The sequence below is a fragment of the Coloeus monedula genome (assembly GCF_965178545.1).
Source record: "Coloeus monedula genome assembly, chromosome: 19".
Taxonomy (NCBI): domain Eukaryota; kingdom Metazoa; phylum Chordata; class Aves; order Passeriformes; family Corvidae; genus Coloeus; species Coloeus monedula.
Window position 1 is genome coordinate 4,561,653 of NC_138799.1, and position 20,811 is coordinate 4,582,463.

Here is a 20,811-nt window from a genome sequence, read left to right on the forward strand (position 1 = left end):
GGCCCTAATAATGACCGGTCCTAATACTGACCAGTTCTTATAGTGACCAGTCCTAATGGTGACTGGTCCTAAGAGCAGCCAGTCCTAATGGTGACCGGTCCCGATAGCTCCCAGTCCTGACGGAGCCGGTTCCCAGCTGCCGGTGCCGCGGGGCAGAGGGCCTGGAAGGCCGCAGGGGCTCACCCGCCATGGAAGATTCCCCACGGATGGAGCCGGTGCCCGCCGGGACCGCGGGAGCGCCCCGGGCAGAGACCCCGCCCCAAGCCCCGCCCCGGCCCCGCCCCGCCCGAGCCCCGCCCGGCCCAGGTGGAGGCGGCGGCGGCTGCCGCGGGACCGGGACCGGGACCGCGAGTGGCACCGGCGCCAGGACCGGGACCGGGCCGAGGTGAGCGGGGCCGAGGAGGGGAGCAGAGCGGGGCGGGGCTCCCGCTGCCTCCGCGCCGCTTCTTTCTGTGACCGCCCGGTTTGTTGCTGCTTTGTGAGCGCCGCGTCCCGCCAGCTTCCTCCTCCGCCCCGCGCCTCCCGCCCGGCCCGGCCCGGCCCGGCCCTGGCCCCTCGGGGCTGGCTGGGCCCTGCCCCTGCCCACCCCGGACCCTTTGCGGGGCGGGGGGCGCGGCGCGGATCCCCCTGCCCGGAGCCGTGCCCCGCGCCCTGCCCGGCGCCTCCGGGGCGGGCACCCGGACGGATGGCGGGGGCCGGGCTCTTCCTCCTCCTCCTCTCCATCACAGGGGGAAGTGGGTGACCCGGCCAGAGGGAAAACCCTGCCCGCTCCCCGGCCGAGGCAGGGAGGAAAGCTCTAACCTACTTTCTGGCGCCGATGGCCCGATAACCAGGCGGGCGGGTGGTTTTTGTTTGTGTTTGCTGGTTTTCCCCCTCCCCAGGTGAGCGGGGCAGGCAGCGCCTTTCAGGAGCAGCAGCTCCTCGACGCCGCGGGCGAGGGCAGGTGGGCAGCGGAGGGGGCCGGGTCCCTGACCCCGAGCATCTGCCTGCCCTCCCGCCCGCCGGGGCTTTGTTGTTGTAGCTGGTTTGAGGTTTGGTTAAGGGCTCTGGGACGCTCGCACGTGCTGCCTGGAGTGGCGAGTGCTGCCACCAGCCCTGCGCAGGCGAACAAAACCCTTACGGAGCAGGGGGGTCGGGTCATCCTCCGGGAGCAGAGGGATGCTATGCGTGAATGCTTTAGTCAGTTGGATTTTTGCTGTTGGTCCTCCAGGTTTGGGACAGAGGGGTGAGGCTGAGCTCTACCCCTTCCTGCCCTGCCTTGCTGCCAGGCCACCAGGACTGGGCAGAGGCCATCCCTCCAGGCTTCCTGCAGCCAGGTCATGGTGCCCGCGGTGGTGTGAGACCCTGCAGCTCTCGCTCAGCTCCCCATGCCCACGTTCTGCAGGGAGAAGGGGACCTGAGAGGCTGCATTGTCACCGCTGGGTCCCTGTGGCAAGAGGAAGTGTCCGCCTTCTTCCCCAGTGTGTGGCGTCATCCTTCTCGCCACGAGGAGCCAGGACATTCTCCTGCCTGCACGTTCCCAGTCCCCGGATGGTTGCTCCTGGGGATTTCCAGGGTGAACTCACTCATCATACTGCTGCTGTCCTGGGCACACAGCCTCCAACCCAGCTGGGGAACTGGGGAGCGCATCCTACCACAGTGCCATGGCTGTCCTGGGCAATGCTGCCCACTCAGCTCACTCCATTGTGCCCTCTGAAGCAGCATCCTTTGCCTCCTGCTTTTTTCCCAAGTGGGAAATAACCAGCTTGGAATTGTCCCACCTCCAAAATGAGCTGGAGAGTTCAACTGCAGCTGAGCCTGGGAGAAACCAGAGCTGCCTCTGCCTGTGCTACCCTGGTCAGCAGTGGCTTCACATGTGGCTCCCTGGGCTCCCAGCTGCTGCACCTGGGCTCTGCCCTTCCCAGCTCCTTTGCAATTAATGGGGTGATCAGCGCCTTTCGCTGCTTGCTCATGTGGAGGGCGGCTTCTGCCAGCCCTGCTCCCATTTGCTATAAAGCAGGTGACCGTCTACCACTTCCCTGTTGTGGGGGTTCTCTAGCACCGCCGCAGCTGCGCTGGGACACCTGGAGGTGCTGCAAGCCCCGGAGTGAGAAAGGGCAAACCACACAGTGGGGTTTGACACCACAGCTGAGCCCTGATGTAAATTCTGCGAGACGGGGCGGAGCCCGGTGTTGCTCTCAGGTGCACGTGTGAGCGCTCAGTGTGAGAGCTCCGGCAGCAGGAACAATAGATGCCTGTGGATGCTGGGAGAGCAGCTCGGAGCTGGGAATGCAGAGCGTGGGGGCGTGAATCCGGTGGGGAAGGGACTGCCTGTGTCGCCTCTGGGGGAATGCACTCACTGGGGGAGCTGGGGAATGTGGGCTGTGTTTGTCTGGGCTGGGATGAGAGACGAGCATGTGGCTGTCCTCTGGGTCCGTGTTTTGTTCTTGGATGCTGCTGCTGTTCACAGTGAAGCTGAAGGATCCCCCAAATACATCCTTATTCCTTCCCTTGAGGAATCCCTTATTCCCCCCTTGTTCTTGAACTGAAAACAGCCCTTGGGACAAGCTGGAAATCAGAACAGTGCTCATTACCAAAGAAAGTAGGAGACAGGTGATGGATGGAGAACCAGCTGGTGGGGGGGTTGCAGAGCTGCCAAGACCAACGTGGGGCTCGTGAGGCATTTCCATATTTCCCATGGGCATTGGGAACCCCGCAGGGACCTGAGCCAGAGGAGCCAGTGCAGGCTTGGTGCTGTCAGAGGCTCAGCACTGAACAAGTCAATTAGTGAAGGCTGAAAATTAATTACTTAAATCTCTGTGAGCCCACAAGTGATGGGATCATGAACTCTCCTCCTCTTAAGGGGCTTTTTATCTAATGACTTTTGGTTTCCGCTGTCCTGCCGAGCAGTGAGATGTCTGATAACACAACAAGCTCCCAGCGGAGGTGGGCACAGTCCCTTTTAATTACAGGGATCCAGGAGTTGTGGTCATTTTGGGAGCATGCAGTGCTTTGAGTTATGGTCATTTCCTGGCCTCCAAGTCAGCATGGAAAGCTCTGTGTGTGCTGGCGGGTATGGAGGAAACCCTTGGCCCTGGTACCCCTTTTCCCCACTTAATCCCTGTTACTTAAAAAAAAAAAAACCAGCAAAAAAGCAGTTGTTTGGTGGTTGCTCCCTTAATGAGGCATTTAGGGTGGAGGATGGACCCAGGGAGGACTCCAGACCAACCCTGCCCTCTGCTTGCCAACCACACAGGACCCTTGTGTGCCCCTCGTCCTTGGGACTCGCACCCCAAGGTCAAGCATTGTGGGGTGCTGGTCACATTAGCTGAGCACAGGGCAGGGGCAACCCCAAATAACTGCTCTGGGAGGGCAGGGCAGCAAATATTTATGGGATTTGTATGTGAGGGCTTCCCCCTCCACCCTCATCCTCCAGGAACTCAAACTGGAAGAGCTGTGTGGACTTCGATGGAGAAGGAACCAGCGCCCTGCCTGTGGAGCAGCAGCGGGGTGGGGAAGCAGGGAGCCTTACTGTATTGCAGTGCCTCAGTTTCCCCACTTCTGAAACACCACAAATGAGTCAGAAAGCACAGAGGTGTCCGGTGAAACCACAGCTTGTCACCTGGGGGGCAGCTTGTGCAGCCACAAGAGCAGGATTGATGCCGTGGCTGTGCCTTGAGCAGGGGGCAGTGCAAACCAATCCACTTGATGCTGTGCTGCCGGAGGCTGCAGTGGGACATAGGACAGGAGGGAGCAGGACAGTGCCCAGGGATGCTCCTTGGCCTTTTCCCAAGCTGCTGACATTGGATGGGAGGAAGAAGCCCACTGGTGTGGAGGGCACATGGTCTCTGTGCTGGATGCCCAGCCCTATGAGAACCCATTCAGATTGGTGGTGTATGGTCACTCAGTGGATGTTCCTGCCTTACAGCCATCCCACAGGACCACTCCTCCCATCTGCAGGCACCCATTTCGGCTGCTGCAGCTCCCAGGGCAATGGAGCCCTCCTTTGAGCAGCCTCTGCTGGCTTGTGTCTGATTGATTTATTGCTTAAAAGTAATATTTCCTCATGTATTCCTGATGTAATTCCTCTGGTCTGACAGACCCACTCAGGGCACAAGAGATGTGGCCAGTGTCCCCCAAGATGCCCAGTGTGCCAGTGCCCCCTCCCACGCCATGGTCTGGCTTCACTCCCTGTGTGTCATGCTGCAGCTTGTGCTGGGGATCTGATTATTCCTGTAATTTGGCAGCCTGCAGGAACACTGGGGCAGGGCTGGGAGTTACATGTGAGCCCAAAGGCTGCACTCCGTGCCCGTGGGCAGCCAGGGTGAATCCCCAATGCTCGGTGTTGCCATGTCTCAGCTCCTCCATGGAACGAGCAGGGGAATGTCACCAGGGTTGGCACCATGCTGTTGTCATATATGGCTTTTCCAAGGGTGATCCCATAACCAGTCACCTCCTGTATGTGATGACTTAACCCAGTCCAAGCTCTCCTGGGGAGGACATGGAGGTGGCTTCTTAAAAACCAGCCTCTCTAGCCCCTGCGCTGAGCTGCGTGGCTTCCCTGTAGGTGCAGCATCCCAGGGATGGGATAGCAGGCAGAAGGAGGATGAAGATGGTTGGGGAGACCCCATCTCCAGCTCCTGGCAGCTGAGAGGCTGCAAAGTGCCTGGCTGGCACAGGTCCACGGAGATGCTGTGGTGGGAAGAGCATTCCATAGGTACCAGTGAGTGTAGGATTCCCTGTGCCAGGTTTGCGCCGTGTTGGATGGGGAGGAGCAGTTCCCAGTCGGGCTTTCCTCTGCAGGGTGTGGGTCTGGGTGCTTCAGGCCTCCTGCAATCAGGAGTGGAAGGAAGGAAGCCGAGGAGTGGCCCACCCACGCTCATCTGCTGCTGGTTGGGAGGAGGGAGGAGGAGGGAGGAGCAGCTTCCACAAGTTGTCCTGGGCCCAGGGGAGCATCGAGACTTAATGGGGTGTCTGGGGGACAGCCCCCAGCCCCCTGCCAGCAGAGGTGTCACCATCCACAGCCCAAAGGGATACCACAAGGTCCTTTTCCCCTCTCCTCAGAGAGCTGCTGGCCCTGGAATGGGAAAGAAGGAGGCTGCTGGTGTCCACCCAGGTCTCCCCCTTTGCACAGGGGCTATCAGGGCAAACAGCACTGGGAATGGCTGTGTTGGGATAAGGAGTCTGTTCATAGAGATGGGGAGCTGCAGCCAAGGGGGCTCGTCCTGCCACCAGCCCGGGGCCCAGCTTGTCCCTGGGATGAGCCAAATTCCTGCCCAGGGCTGAGCACCACCTCCCACTGCTGCATCCCACACAGCGTGGGGATGGTCAGAGCTCAGGGCAAGGGAGCCCTCTGTAAATATGGGGCATTTCTACCAGCCCTGAGCTGCTCTGGGTGGGTCGGTGTGCTCTGAAACAGGCAGCGGGGGACTGGGGAAGTCTGCAAGCCCAGACAGAGCCCTGGCACCAAGAGCTGCTGGCAGAATGAGTGTTCAGGAGGAGAACCAGAGAATGTTCCCTCCAACCCCATTGACCTTTCATACCAAGAATTTTGCTTCGAGGAAAGAAGTGAGAGTGAATTCAGTAATGACCTGCAGCACGGGGATGGCAGGCACATGGCCTGCAGGCAGCTGTCCCCTTCCCTCAGGTAAATACCGACCTGGGACCCCTCAGCCCCTTCCAGAAGGTGCAGCCAGGGCACTTGCATCATCATGTCTGTGCACTCTGTGTTTAAACCAAACTAATAATCGGAGTAGATCTGAGTAATTAATCAGTTCTCAGATGAAACCAAATTAAATCAATCCTGGTAGGCTGGGGAAAAAAGAAAAAGAGCTTTCCTTGTGTCTGGAGAGTGCTGTGACACTGCCTGTGGAGTAGCCAACCCCTCTGCTGCGCTTTCCTCACTCCCAGTGGAGACTTTGGCCCTTTGCTCTCCCTGAAGCCGTTGGGGTGACTCAAAGTCTCCACGTGCACGTTCCTCACTTGGCTTGGGCTCCAGCCTGAGGAAGGGACCTGTGGGCTGGGGGTCCCCTTGTGCAGCCACAGCCCCTCCAGCAGCACCCACCACGCCGGTGTGCCTTTGCAGGAAGCAGAGAATGGCTTTGTGCAGCGCTGCCTGGTTGGGGTTGTTGTGCCGTGAGGGTGCGTGGACCCCAGGGAAGTGGGGAGGTGTGGGGTGGGTGGCCAGTGGCACAGAGGGACCCCAGCCCACTGGGACTTGCCACCCACCCCAGCAGGCTGGGAAGCCTTTGGGTTTTGCTCTGCTGGGGTGGGTGGGGGTTGTTGCACTGGTAAAAATTAACGAGAGTGGGAAAGGGGCAGTGGCTGGGGTGTGGGAAATCCTCCACACGGCTCCTTCCACCCGCTCCCAGGCATGGCAGGCAAATCCTTCCCTCTGCACGCCGATGGGGATGGCGTCACCCAGGACTGCCGGGGAGTGCAGGGCCACGTTCCCGGCACCGCAGCCCTCGCAGCGGGGAAGCCCAGCCCAGGCTGCCGTGTGCAGTGGTGCGAGTGGCCCCGTGTCCCTCCGTGTCCCTCCGTGTCCCTCCGTGTCCCTCCCCGCGGGCAGGGCTCGCCTTTATCAGCGGGGCCAGCGCAGCCCCCCCGCCCGCTCGCCGTGCTCTATCTCCCCGGCCGCTTTCCTTCCTCCTGGGGCGTGCCGTGTTCCCAGCTCGCCCGGGCTCAGCAAACCTGCTGCCATTGCCCAATGGCCTTCCCGACGGAGGAAAATGGGAGAGGATGTTCTTTTAATGGTGGCGTGGGTGAGGCGTGTGCTTTGCTGCCTGTGCAGCCCGGGGACAGGACGGGATCCCCGCGCTCATCCGTACCCCATCTGCGCACCGCTGCCGCCACGGAGATGTGGATTTAAGGCCCTGTGGGTGCCGTGCTGGCCATGTGGCTCAGTGATAAGGGAGAGGGCAGCTAACAAACCCTCTGGAGCACGGAGGGCCTCTCTAGAGACTCAGAGCGAAACCCCGCATCTTGCAGTTTTGCCACCCAGTTCCGTTGTGACAGGGTTGGGACACGTGCGGGAAAAATGGAGTGGTTTTCCTTTTTTTCCCCCCAATAATATGTTTTTATTTCAAGAGCCGCTTGTGCTCGGCTGCTTCTCTCCAGATTCCAGCTCTGAAACTTGAGACTGGAAAATGGTAAGGAGCTTTTTGGAAGGGAGCAGAAGGGGGGACGGTGCTGGGTCTTTGCTCAAGTGTGTGAGTGCAGGAGCTCGAAGCCCAGAGCAGTTGCACCGAGTTTCCCATCCGGAGCTCTTAATAACTGGGAGCACCTTTTAACGCGGCTCCAGCCTTGAGAGGTCTTTAACGTGCTCGTGAATCATTTATGGGCAGCAGCAGCAGCTCTGCCTGATGGGCTCTTGGGTGCCAGCGGAGGCTGCGGGGGTGTTTGGGGGCTCTGTGGCATTGCTGGCCCCTTTCTCGCTGCCCTATGGAGAGGAAGAGCTGGGGCTCATCATGCTCAGGGTGATGGGTGTGATGGGTGCTCGTGGGGGTCCCACTCCCTGCCCCACACCCTTGGGTGGCTCAGAGCTGCTTTCTCCTCCAGCTGAGCTGTGCCAGCCTGAGACAGTGTTATTCCAGTAATGTCCCTTCCCCCAGCACCAACAAGCTCGGGGAGAGAGATCCCGATCCTTCTCCAAGTATCCATGAACCCACTGCATGCACCCCCCTCCAACCAGGGCTGCTCTGCAGGGTTGTCTCTGCTGTTTGGTGCAAAGGTTGTGCTTGGCTGTCCCAGTTCTGCTCACCTGGCCTTGCTGATGGTCCCTGTGTGTTGCTTGGACCCTCCCAGTGTGTCCTGCAGTGATGCCTTGTATGAACCACATCACTTTTTCCATCACTTTCTTCCTTGGGTGTGCTTCCTCGGGTCAGTGCTTATTGTGATTCGCCCTGGGGCTGGGAGCCAGCCCTGGTCACCTTCCTGTGCCTTTTCTGGTTGAAGGCTCAAACCTCGTCCCAGTTGCTCCCCAGTGACCCCAGCACATCTGCCCTCTTGGGAGAGGGTGGGGTCTTCACCCCCCTGCTGCTGTTGGAGCACAGGCTGTGTCCCTTGCTGCTGGATGGTGACCTTCAGTGGTCAAGAGCTTTGGGAGGGGAGACGGAGATAGTGGAGGATCTCTTCTTATCAGCCAGAGCAGGGGATCCCTCCTCCATGCCCTGCCCATATATCATTCCCTGTGGGTCAGCAATGGCAGCAGCCCCAGTGCATGGAGATCTTTTCCAGCCTGAAGTGACACCATGCTGCCCTCAGGACCCTTCTTCCAGCCCAAAGCACAGCTCCTACCAAGCTCAGGACATGCTTGTGGCTGCCAAGTCCCATGTTTGTCACCCCCCGCTGCTGTGACCCGCCTTGTCCCCACACCAGGCCATGCACTCAGCCATCCCCGCCGTGTCAGCTCCGCACGTCGCCTCTCACTTCCCTTTTCTGCCTCCAGGACAAAGCCACCACGTCCACCCTGAGTGTCCAAGGACTGGGCTGAGGCTCCCTGGGAGCCCGCAGCCGAGCTGTGCCCTGTGATGGGGCGGCTGATGCCAGGGCTGCCAGGCAGGGAGCCGTGCTCCTGGTGGCAGAGCCCTCCGTGCCGGGGCTGGGGGGTGACAGGGACCTGGGGCTGTGCAGATCTTGGAGGGCCAGGCTTGTGTCTGGATGGAGGTGCCGTCTGGCCCGTTCTCACACTGAGCACTCCAGAGGGCTTGGGCGCCAGCACTGAGCACGTGGTGAGCTGGAAAACACCTTCCCAGCACCATCCACTGGGGATTTCTCTGCCTGGCACGGGATAAGCCTCCTGGTGGCTCAGGATCTGTGCTCGGGGGGTGGATGCTGCCTCCAGCCTGTGTGGCAAAGGAGCCTTGAGCCCTGGGGGGCTGCTGACCTCCTCCCGTTCCTGCTCAATGCCAAATTTGCCGATGCACAGAGCCGTGGCAAGTGCTCCGGCCGCGCCACGTGACCGTGACTGGACAGCAGGTGCCCGCCGGACTGTGCCAGCTCTCCCAGGACTGAGTCACCTCGGAGGAGGCTGGTCCAGCCCTCCACCCCCTCTGTGTGGGAAGCAAGACCAGGATTTTAGATGTGCTGCAAACCTGCTTTGCTGGGAAGCACAGAGATCTGGGGCTGTCTGGGGTGTGATGGGGGCAGTTGGGGATGGGATTTTGGGATGGGCGTGTAAGAGTGGGGCTGTGTAAGAGTTTGGCTCCAGTTTCTGTGCTTCTGGCTCTCACCACTCAGAGCCATTCCCCAGAGCTGGAGAAGGCTGAAGGTGCCCCAGGGATTGTTCTGACCCCAGCGTGTTCCCATTCCCAGCTCTCCAGAGCAGCTGGCATCTCAGGCTCATTGCTGGCTGCCCTGGGAGGAAAACAAACAGAGTCTCCAGCTCCCCAGTGGGACGGAAGGTTTTGCTTGCTGGGGCTGGCACTCTCCCAGTTTAGCAGCTATGAAATACCCAGCGAGGCACTCATGTTCCGTGCCTGCTTTTCCTGGGTGTCTCGCTTCCTGAGAGCTTTGCCTGGCAGCAGCAGGAGAAAACTCCCTGCCTGCGCCACGCTGTTCCCTGCCACGGAGCATTGCTCTAAATGGGGGCTTTTCCTCCTCCTGCTGCCCTGTGCCAGCCACTGATCCCTGTCCCTGGTGTCCAGCCACCTGCAGCCCTGTCCCCAAGCTCTAGGGAGCACTGAGCTCAGCTCTGCCTCTCCTGGGATGCTCCTGCAGCCCTTGCCTGCTTTCCCATGTGTGCTTTTTCATCGCAGGAGGAATTTGGCTGTGTCCCGGGGGTCCCGTGCGTGAAAGACGGAGGCAGAGGAAGGCTGCCGTGGGTGTTTGCCATCACTGCGCAGGATCCCTGTCACTCTTATGAGGTGAGGAGACCCTCGTGGGGACCGACACTGGCTGAGCCCCCAGGGGAAATTTGGGAGTTGATTGCTCCCAGCTTTGATGCTGGAGAGGGAGCCCAGCTCCCATTTTAATACAGGAGCAGAAGACTATCACATGGCCCAGGAGCTGATGGAGAGCAGCAGTTCCAGCTAGTGCTGCCAGCTCCAGGCTTTCCCATCCTTGGGGAGCTGGTTCTGGACTCCTGCATCCCATGAAGCTGATCCCTTGGGCACCCCATGCTCCTAAAGCCAGGCTTTGCTTGTGGTGTGGTCTAAGGGGAGGGTTGTGTTCAGGACTCCCAAGTGCTGAGGGAGCTGCAAAAGTGTCCCTGTCCCTGACTCTTGCTTTGGGAATGGGCTGCCAATGGGATCCTGTTGCAGAGGGGGCTGGTGGGACCTCAGTCACTCATCTGGTTGCTCAAGTGACGTTGCCTAAGGAGAGGGTGTAGGGGTCTGGTCATTGGGATCTTGGGCAGGGAGAGGAGCCAGGCCTGTGGATCCAGCTGGCATTTTGCAGCCAGTGGCACTGTGCAAACGTGGCAGGTGACACCATTCCCATGGCCGTGGCAGTCCTGGGGGACAAGAGATGTTCGTGAGGCCTGTGTGAGTCCCTGGGGAATTGGCACATGGCCAAGGAGGATGAGAAGAAGTCAGAGAGGGCTGTGCCTCCCTTTTGATTGCTCTCGTAGTCCCTAATAGGATCTGGGCCTTGTTCTCTTGCACTCAGATGGAATTACTTCTCCTGCAAAGCTCTGCCTGGTAGAGCTGGCTGTGGGGACCCTCGGGAGGGGATTTCTTGAGGAATTAACCACGTCTTGGCTGTTAAGCTTCCCCCTCCTTGCACGTGGTGCCAGGGAGGATTCAGTCTCCCAGCCTGGTGTGCACCTGCACATGCCAGACGGGAATGTCCTGCATCTCCCGTACTTGGGGCACCCCAGCACATGGCGGGTCCATGTCCATGTGGGAGCTGTGGTGCATGTGGGGATGTGGATCAGGTGTTTTCAGGCTTTGTGTGTCCCCTGCCTGGCTGTGTCCCCTCCTTTCCCACCCTGCCCAGGCAAGAGGAGAAACCCCCTGCAATCTCCCCTTGGCTCCCTTGCCAAACTGGGAGGGCTGGTGCTTCTGTGTGCTGCAGCTGTGAGCCACAGGCCTGGCCAGGGATTACTGGGATCCCTCATACTTCTAAGGCAATATTTCCAAGGCCTGATGGTCAGGCTCATCCTGGCAGGGTGTGAAACCTGGGTGTCCCACAGGCATGTGCTGGGATGGGGGGGGATGCTCTGACCTGGTCACTGTTGCCATCCCTGCCCTACTCCCAGCAGGTGACGGGGTGGTGTTGGTGACCCTGAGGGACTGGCAGCGGTTAATGTAAGCTTTCCTGTCCATCCAAATTCAGGGATGGAATGTGGGTTTTGGGGATGCAGCAGCTGGGCTCACGACAGCAAGATCTCACCAGCACAGCCAGGGACACAGGGGGCTCAGGCTGGTGGCATCCCACTGGTGACGCCCAATCTCCTGCTGGGACCCAGCCTTTCCTCACACACGAGCTCCTGGGGGAATATTTCTGCCCTTCTGGCTGACTCCCTGCTCTCTGCCAGCCTGCCAACCACCACCGGCCCAGGATGTCAGCCGGGGACAAGAACGGGGGCAGCCGCTCCAGCAGCAGCCGCCTGCAGAGCAAGAAGCCCCCCAACCTCTCCATCGTCATCCCGCCCCGGGAGGCGGAGGAGGATGGTGCCCGCAAGGAGGTGAGTGATGGAGCTGCATCAGTCCCACGCTGGGTTTGGGGGGCTGCCCGGTGCCATCCTGTCCCTAATGCCCTGCTCTGCCTTCCAGCCCTCCAAGGTGCCCATCTACCGCAAGAGCAAGAGCCTGCAGGAGCCCCGCCTGGAGCGCCGGCCCGGCTTCCGCCGGCAGACTTCCCTGTCCCAGAGCATCCGCAAGTGAGGGCAGGGTGGGCTCCAGCTGTGGCTGGATCACTCGGAGGGGGCCGTGTCAGGACATTGTGGGTACTGGCAGAGGACTTGGGGTGGGGCTGGAGAATCGTATCTCAGAAGGGAGTGCAAGAATCACTTTCCTCCACTTCCCTTTGACCCATAGCTGGGTCAAAACCACCCTGCTGCAGGCTAGGCTGAGACACCCCAAGCCCAACTGCCTGCCAGAGGGTGGAAAGGTGGTACCTGGGGTGGGGGACCAGCTGTGTGACAAGTGTTCCCACCGTGTGTGCAGGGGCACAGCGCAGTGGTTCGGCGTCAGCAGCGACTGGGAGGGGAATCGGCAGCAGTGGCAGCGCAAGAGCCTGCAGCACTGCAGCATGAGGTACGGCAAGCTGAAGCCTGCCTTTCGTGACATGGAGCTGCCCAGCCAGGAGGGGCCCTCCTTCCAAGCCACCGAGTCACCCAAGCCCGCCAAGATGCCCAAGGTAAAACTTGGGGTGAAGGGTCCCGCTCCCAGCTCTGCCCTCCTGGCACTCACACCTCTTCCTTCCCCCAGATCGTGGACCCCCTGGCCAGGGGCCGTCCCTTCCGCCATCCTGATGAGACTGACCGTCCCCACACACCCCACCATGTCCTGCCCCCGCTCACCCCCGGCGTTGTCTCCTTGGCATCCTTCAACAGCATCCGCTCAGGCTACAGCCGCCTGCCGCGCAGGAAGAGGGAGTCTGTCGCCCACATGAGCTTCAAGGCAGCCGCAGCCCTTCTCCGTGTGAGTTTTGGGAGCATGGAGAGGATCATCTTCTTCCTGAGCTGGGTTTCAGTTCTGTCCTTCACCCATCATCTTTGCTTTCTGGCTTTTTGCTTTGCATGGAGACTGCTGTCTCTCCAGGGCGGGATTGAGGGGGGAGATTGGTGTTCTTAACCTGAGCTCTACTTAAAAGTAGAAGTTCTGGTGAAAATTGGACAACGTGAGGAAAAACAGCTTCTGGGTTCCATTGCTGAGGAGTGAGGAAGCCTCTCCAGCAATTGTCTTGCTCCTGAAGAGCCCTGGGCAAACCTTGGGGATAGGTTTGAGGATCTGGGAGCAGACTAATTCAGAGGTCACTTGTCATGCTGTCTAACATGGCCATGGTCCAGTGCAGATTCTGAGGATATAAAGGCAACATCTTCTGCCAGTTCCTCCCCACACAATGGGCTATGCTGGCTGATTGGGATTGAATCCTTGCCACTTGGGTTTGGGGAGGGAAGCTCTGAGAAGCCCTCAGTGCTGCAAAAGCTGAGGGGCTTCTGGTTGCTTACCTTCATTTGCTTGTGCTGCCAAAGGGACGCTCTGTCCTGGAGCCACTGGCTCCCAAGCAAAGGAGCAAGAGGAGCTTCCTGTACCCCAGCTTCATGGATGAGGACATGGTAGATGCTGCTGATACCCTGGACTCATCCTTCTTCAGTAAGGCAAGTGACATTCCATACTGGCTGCTGGAGCTGGGGCGTGTCCCAGCACCCTGCACAGAGGGCTGGGTGTAGAGCAGGGCTCTCACAAGGAACCTCTGTGTTGGCACTTCACCCAGTAGTGTCAGAGGCATCGGTGGCTGCTGTGCCCCAGTCTCAGTGATGGCCCTTGGGCGTGACAGGGAATGATGTTGCCATCGTGGGCACATTTCACACCCTGTGATGAGCCATTAGTGGGATGTCATTGGGGATCACCCTCTCCCCCTCCCCAGGGGGATGCTCGGTCAGGGGGAGCCTTCTGACCGCTTACACATATCCAAGGACACATATCCATCCTCCTTCCAGATGGGCATGCACGATGAGACGTACTCCATGCCCGATGACGTCTTCGAGTCACCGCCTCTGTCAGCCACATACTTACGCATGCACCAGGTGGCAGAGGATGCCAGGGTGTCCCCTGAGGTGGAGCAGCCCACCCCGTGAGTACCAGCCCTCAGCAGGTGCTGCCCCTGAGGCTGTCCAGGTGCCTTGCTCCAGGCAGGACGATGTCCCCAGCCATCCCTGCCGCAGGCACCGGGCCTTTCCAGCAAGCTCCTGGGAGAATGGAGCCAGGAGGTGCTCAGAGCCTCATCTCAGGGCATCCTCGGGGCTGTGGCCATGGGGTGTTTCTCAGCTGGTCCTTTTTGGCAGGTGTGATGGGTTCCTCTTCTCTCCACAGGCAGGAGGGTGTCCGGCTCACTTCAGTGTCCAGCGGCACGGGCCCGGCCCCGCGGCGGGGCAGGCGCATCACTTCCAAAGTGAAGCACTTCGCCTTCGACCGCAAGAAACGCTACTACGGGCTGGGGGTGGTGGGCAAGTGGCTGAACAGGACGTACCGGCGCAGCCTGAGCAGCATCGTGCAGTCCCAGCTGGAGATCACCGACAGCCACCGGTGAGGGGCACCGATGGCACGGGACACATGTGTCCCCCTCAATGCTTGGGGATCAGAGCTTGGGGGAACTGCAGTGTCCCTTTGCCCAGCCATCTTTGAGCAGCTCCAATTTTGGGTCCTGTCCCCTCCAGGCCGTATTTCACGTACTGGATCACCTTTGTCCACATCCTCATCACCCTGCTGGTCATCGGCACCTACGGCATCGCCCCCATCGGCTTTGCCCAGCACGTGACGACAGAGTTAGTAAGTTTAAGAGCCATCTTTCTGGGGGGACTGTCACCACCAGTGTCCCATGGTGTCATGCTCCCTGCGAGGACTGGGAGCATCTTGGGGGGCTCCAGCGTTTGAGAGGCTCTGTGAAATAGCCAGGGCAGGGGGACGAGCAGCACCGTGTTGCAGCGGAATATGTGGTGGGAGCAGAGCTGTTCCCCTGTCCTGCCTTGCTGGTGGGACCCAGCAGCCCTTCCCTTTGGATGAAAGGGCTGCTCAGCCCCTCCTGAGTGGAGGGAGACAGGGGTGCACCCCCTCAGCACCCATCCCTTCAGTGGGAGCTGACCCTGGCCTCTCTCGGCAGGTGCTGAGGAACAAGGGTGTCTACGAGAGTGTCAAGTACATCCAGCAGGAAAACTTCTGGATCGGGCCCAGCTCAGTAAGGACCCTGCCAGACACTTGGCCCCCAGCCTCAGGCTCTGCCCTCTGCTCCCCCTGCCCTGAGCTGAGGGGGTTCTCTGAGGTGCTCCTCTCCTCAGGGGGGAGAGCTTAACCACCTCACTCCAGCCTGCTGTCCTGGGCCCCTGGGCCCCCATCCCACTGGGACATGTGGCATCACAGTGGGATGGTCAGAAGAGACCCCATCCCCTTCCCACCTGCCTTCCCTCCCCGGGATAACAGAGACCTTTGTCTATTGCCTATGGAGACCCCCTTGCCCTGCTGAGCTCTCCCTGGGCATGGCTGCAGGGAAGGGAGGTGCACAGATAACGCATCCCCTTGACTGGCACCTCCCTCCCAGATCGACCTGATCCACCTGGGAGCCAAGTTCTCCCCCTGCATCCGGAAGGATCGGCAGGTGGAGCGGCTCATCCAGCGCGAGCGGGACCGGGAGCGTGGCTCCGGCTGCTGCGTCCAGAACGACAACTCCGGCTGCATCCAGACCCTGCCGCAGGACTGCTCGGTGCGTGCCCCTGCCGTGGGCACCGGGAAGGGCAGGGGATCCCTGGGGAAGGGGGAGAAACCATCTCGGCCCTGCACTGTGCCAGGGCAGGACGCGTGCGGGGTCAGAGCCGGGCATTCCCTGCCGCATCCTCAGTCTCTCCATGCTCCCGGCAGGAGACGCTGGCAACGTTCATCAAGTGGCCGGGCAGCAACGCACCAGCCATGGGCTCGGGAGAGAAGCGGAGCTCGGGGGCTGTGTGTCACCAGGACCCCAGGTAGGAGTGGCAGCTGGGTGGAGGTGGCCCGGTCACCTGGCCATGTGTGGGACACAGCACAGGGGGCTGCATTTTCAGCTTGGAGGCCTTGAATCCTCTTATCTAAGGGAATAGGGGGCTTTTGGATGCTGTGGGAGAGTGATAAAGAAGAGGAAATCAGTGGGGAAACCTGAGGGTGGGGGCTGTCCTAAACACAGGCAGCAGCAGGTGATGCTGTGGTGTTGTGCTTGTCCTGCTGGGATGGGAGCATCCGTGGGCATCAGTGGGGCTGTCCAACAGCTCTGAGTTCTGCACAGTTCACCTGCAGAAGGAGCTGCTGTGGGGTGTTGTGGGACACCACTGGTGGGCAGGATCAGGGCAGGTCCCAGAGCTGTCTGTGCCTGAGGGGGTTACTGGTTTGCAGGGGGGATGTGTTGGGCAGACCCACCCAACTCATCCCCCTCCTCCTGCCAGGACATGTGAGGAGCCAGCATCCAACCCACCCCATGTGTGGCCAGATGACATCACCAAGTGGCCGGTAAGAGCCCGGTGCCACCATCAGCTGGTGACTCCCCGGTGGGCAGTGGCAATGAGCCAGGCAGGGGGCTGCAGGGACAGCCTGGGGCCGGACCCTGACCGGGGCTCCTCTCCCTCCTGGTTCTAGATCTGCACCTATGAGACCAAAACCAACCACACAGGCTTCGCCCACCTGGACTGCCAGATCAAGGGCAGGCCCTGCTGCATCGGCACCAAGGGCAGGTGGGTCGTGGCAAAGGGCGTGCCTGGCTTGGCTCCCCCCTCTGCCCTCCTGCCTCATGTTGTCCCATCAGTGTCCAGAGCTGTGCCTGGGGGGGAGAGGGAGGTTAGGGAGCCTTGAGGGATGGGAAGCATGGCGGCAGCAGGCTGGGAGCAGAGGGGGATGCTCAGGGGTGTCCTGAGTGTGCCCTGCCCCCAGCGAGCCCCCTCCTGCCCCCTGCCAGCTGTGAGATCACCACGCGGGAGTACTGCGACTTCATGCACGGCTACTTCCACGAGGAGGCAACGCTCTGCTCACAGGTGAGCAGGGCCAGGGAGGCATTGCAGGGCATGTGGGGTGCAATGCTAGCAGCCGTGTTGATGCCAAAGGGCTTTAGAGTATCCTGCCAGGAATGGGACGTGGTTGGGATGGGCGTGAGCAGGGGTGATGCAAAGTGCAGGGACGTGCCCAGGTGTTGGCTGGGCTCCTGCTGCTGTGCCCACCTTGCTGGTGTGGGGCAGCAAGAAATGTCAAGCTTGAACTAGCCTCACCTGGGCAGCACTGGTGTCCTTGAGAAAGGCACATTCCAGGCAGGAAAAGAGCCCTTCAGCTTCTCCTGGACGACTGGGGGTGCTCAGCTGCTCCTTTTCCAGCACCAGGGCAGTGTGGGTGCCCCACTCCATCCAGAATCCCCTTACAGCACATGGCATCATTGGCAACCCATCCCTGTGCCCCATCTTTTGCTCCCTGTGGCTCTGGGGACAACCCTGCTGCCTTTGCAGGTGCACTGCCTGGACGAGGTCTGTGGGCTCCTGCCCTTCCTCAACCCGGAGGTCCCTGACCAGTTCTACCGCCTGTGGCTGTCCCTGTTCCTGCACGCCGGGTGAGCCGCAGCCCCCATATCCCCAGGGATGGGGGAACTGGGGACTGGAGGGTCCACTGGGATGGGGTGGGAGAGAAGAGGGAAGGGCACTCCCAGACTACAGCAACATGTGCCTTCAGTGGAGGGTGTTTTGGGAGCTGCCTCATGCCCCAGGGCAGTGGGTGGGAGGGCTGGGCAGGGGTCTCTAACACAGGGTCTCTCCCCCAGCATCATCCACTGCCTGGTGTCGGTGACATTCCAGATGACGGTGCTGCGGGACCTGGAGAAGCTGGCAGGCTGGCATCGCATCTCCATCATCTTCATCCTCAGTGGCATCACGGGCAACCTGGCCAGTGCCATCTTCCTGCCCTACAGGGCAGAGGTGAGGGTTGGGGGGCACTTCCCCAAATCCAGCCAGCTCCCCAGGGACTAAAGGACACCGCTCTCCATCCCCATCCTGGCAGGGGTTTGGGAAAGGGGCTGGAGCATAAATTCTCCCCCCCAGCAGGCTTTGCTGTAGGGAGAGGGGGAGGGGGGTGTCCCTGCCCCACGTGTGGTGTTGGCACATGCCATGTGTGTCACATGTCACCCCGTGTCCGTGAGCGTGCTGGGTCCCCGGGCAGGCAGATGGCTAATCTGCTGCCAGCCAAACCCTGTCGGGCTTTAAATGAGATCATGCCAAGGGCCCTAATCCCCCCAGGGGTGTGCCAGGATGGGGCTGTGGTCTGGGAGGGGGTGATGCTGTCTGGCTGCTGAGTCACAGAAAGTGATTCTGCCAAAACAGCACCACCCCTCTCCCCTCCTCATCCTCTCATGCCAGGGCTCCCACCCCTGAGCCCCATACAGGATCCTGCACAGGGACACAGGAGCCAAACGCGCTTTGCTGGGGGAGGAGCTGATCCCTTGGGGACATGGGGTTTGTCTGGGGTGACACAGTGTCCAGCCCTGACTTCCCCCATCCCTGCAGGTGGGCCCTGCCGGCTCCCAGTTCGGCTTGCTGGCCTGCCTCTTCGTGGAGCTCTTCCAGAGCTGGCAAGTGCTGGAGAAACCCTGGAAAGCCTTCCTCAACCTCTTTGGCATCGTCCTCTTCCTCTTTATCTGCGGCCTCTTGCCCTGGATCGATAACATCGCTCACCTCTTCGGCTTCCTCAGCGGGCTCCTGCTGTCCTTCGCCTTCCTGCCCTACATCACCTTCGGCACGGTGGACAAGTACCGCAAGCGGGCCATGATCATCGTGTCCCTGCTGGTCTTCGTGGGGCTCTTTGCCTCGCTGGTGGTGTGGCTCTACGTGTACCCCGTGAACTGGCGCTGGGTGGAGTACCTCACCTGCCTGCCCTTCACCAGCAAGTTCTGCGAGAAGTACGAGCTGGAGCAGGTCCTGCACTGACCCTGCCGGCGGGGATGGGGCTGGGACAGGCCATGTTTTCCATGGGATGGGTTCTCCCCAGCGTGTGGGAGATGGTGGTGGCTGCTCTGGGATGGGGCAGACCCTGGGCGTGGCTCCATCCTCAGGGATGGTGGGTTTGGGGTACCCTCTGCTCGACGCTGGGGATGGAGGGCTGAGCCATCCCTGCCTTGAACCCCACTGGGGCTTCCTCCTGATGCTGGAAAGCCATAACTGGTTTGGGGACTGACTCCAGCTGCTGCCTGTGTGGGGAGAGGGCTGAGGGAAGCAGGATTTTGGTGTATCCATGGCCAGGCTGGACTCCCAGTCCTGGGGTGAAGTTGCTGAAGTCTCCAGCCTGGGCCCTGTCCCACCTCGGTGGCCTGAGGTGCTGCAGCTCATACTGTGAACACAACCCCCTTTTTGCAGGGGCACTTTTTTTTATCCACAGCTCTTTAGGCCCAGGGTTTCCCCACTGTGGGCTCCCCGGAGTCTCTGTTGTAGCTTCAAGATGTTCAGAGCTGAGCTCCAAAGATATTTTTCAGTCCTTGTCCCTCTGAGGCCCCCAAGGAGGCTTGTGCCTTCCCACCTGGCTCCTCACTGGATGGAGAGGCAGGACTTGGGACAGGGGGCTTTTCTTTCCCTTATTTCAGTGAAATTCTCTTTTCAGAAGGGGAGGAGCAGCAAGGGCCATGTTTGTAGTGCCATGGTGGGGGGCAGACATGGAGAAAACCCCCCTGGGGGGCTTGTGTGGCTGCTTCTGGAGCCCACAGACCTCTCAAGAAGCTGTCGGTGCTCCCACCTTCTGCCTTGAGTCCCTGCTGTTTCCCCTTTCCCTTTTTCAAAGCGTGGAGACCCAGGTAGCCCTCCCTTCCTCCAGTGGTGCTGCTTAGATGGAGAAGTGCAGGATGGGGCAGTCACCTTCCCTCTTCTTTGCCCGAGGCTGCACATTCCCACCTGCCCCCAGCCCTGGGCTGCTCTCCCCAGCATCTCCTCCTCCCTCCCACCAGCCATGGCACGAAGGCAGGTCCTTCCTCGGGTCCAGGTGACTCCTCTGGGCTGGTTTGGACCCAGGCTGGTGCCAGGCTGTCTCTCCTCTGAGATGTGTTGCTTTGGTGCTGGAGGCCTCAGTGCTCTTTACGTGGGGGCAGGTGGGAATCCCCCAGTTAGGATGTCCTGGGGTGAATATTCAAGGGCTGAGAGCTTGGCTCCCTCACCACAACCACTTGCTGAGTGAGCCCAGGAACATCTGCATCCATCCCTGCATCCCTCCCTCCACCCTGGGCCAGTTTTCAGCCCCACTCTGTCCCTCCAGTTGCTGCTCCAGCCAAAGACAGACACTTCACCTCATTTGTCTCTTTTTGATACTTTTTTTAAAAGCTGTGGGTTTTTTCCCCCCCCCCTTAATAAATTTCTACCTGTATTTAATGAGATGCACAAGGCCTCTTCTCCCTTCTTGGGTATGGGGATGTGGCACTTTTTCTGGTTCTTTTGGTGATGGCTGGTGTGGCAGAGAGGGAGGACAAGCTGGGGCTGCTGCCCTGATGTGCCACTCAAACCCCTCCCTGGGAGGAGACAGAGTTTGGAGGGTCTCAAGCAGAAGGGTCTCAAGCCAAACACTTGGATCCATGGAATCTCCTGGTCCTGCCTGAGGGCAGAGTCACCCCTGCCTTTATCCCACCCTTCACTGAATGACCTGAGGTTGGATTTGCCCCTTCTCCCTTGAGGCTGAGGTACCCCAAGGGGTGCTGGATTGCTCCCCTCATGCCAGCTGGTGCCCTCCCTCCGGCCATCGTGGTGGGGTCATGGTCAAAGCAGGGCAGGAATATGCATGGGCTGTGTAGAAAATCACCACCACATCTTTTATTTGTTGCTTTCCAACAACCTGAGTTGTTTGCAGAAGGCTTGTCCTGGGCCGGTTGTGGGTCTGGGACAGGGAGGACCAAGTGGTTTGGACTGGTTCCCTGGGGAGGCTCTGCAGTGTGCAGCTGAGGGTGGCTGTGGGCTGGGAATGTGCTCCAAGGGCTCTGGAAAGATGTCTGTGGGCAGGGGGGTGGCTGCCAGGACCCCTGCCTGGTCTGGGGGCTGTTCAAGGAGGCCTTGGCCATGGTGTGCTCTGCTCGTGGTGGTGATGGTGGTGGAAAGGGGTGCCAGGCTGGGGCACATTGTTTGTGGGGGCTGTGCTGGGTGTCTCAGCAAACTGCGGTGGGTGGAGGTGCCCTCAAACCAGCAGAGCCCCCAGCCCTTCC

General features: G+C 60.3%; 1 protein-coding gene across 1 annotated transcript; it reads left to right on the top strand.

Moving 5' to 3' along the window:
* Positions 1-309: 309 nt before the first annotated feature.
* On the top strand, positions 310-19,885 carry RHBDF2 (rhomboid 5 homolog 2). Its single transcript, XM_082293882.1, has 19 exons — positions 310-385; positions 9,738-9,845; positions 11,459-11,608; positions 11,697-11,803; positions 12,090-12,282; positions 12,354-12,566; positions 13,121-13,246; positions 13,589-13,722; positions 13,962-14,174; positions 14,306-14,417; positions 14,749-14,823; positions 15,184-15,345; positions 15,501-15,601; positions 16,055-16,118; positions 16,245-16,339; positions 16,561-16,636; positions 17,099-17,199; positions 17,407-17,560; positions 18,146-19,885. The coding sequence occupies exons 3-19, from the start codon at positions 11,483-11,485 to the stop codon at positions 18,563-18,565; spliced, it is 2,472 nt and encodes an 823-aa protein (XP_082150008.1). The 5' UTR covers positions 310-385; positions 9,738-9,845; positions 11,459-11,482; the 3' UTR covers positions 18,566-19,885.
* The last annotated feature ends 926 nt before the right edge of the window (positions 19,886-20,811 follow it).

What these genes read in the sequence shown, in the direction of transcription:
- RHBDF2 (XM_082293882.1), top strand. Translation starts at nt 11,483, where the DNA reads ATGTCAGCCGGGGACAAGAACGGGGGCAGCCGCTCCAGCAGCAGCCGC. An exon ending in AGGATGGTGCCCGCAAGGAG is followed by an intron (nt 11,609 to 11,696) that starts GTGAGTGATGGA and finishes TCTGCCTTCCAG; the next exon opens with CCCTCCAAGGTGCCCATCTA. An exon ending in AGCACGTGACGACAGAGTTA is followed by an intron (nt 14,418 to 14,748) that starts GTAAGTTTAAGA and finishes CTCTCTCGGCAG; the next exon opens with GTGCTGAGGAACAAGGGTGT.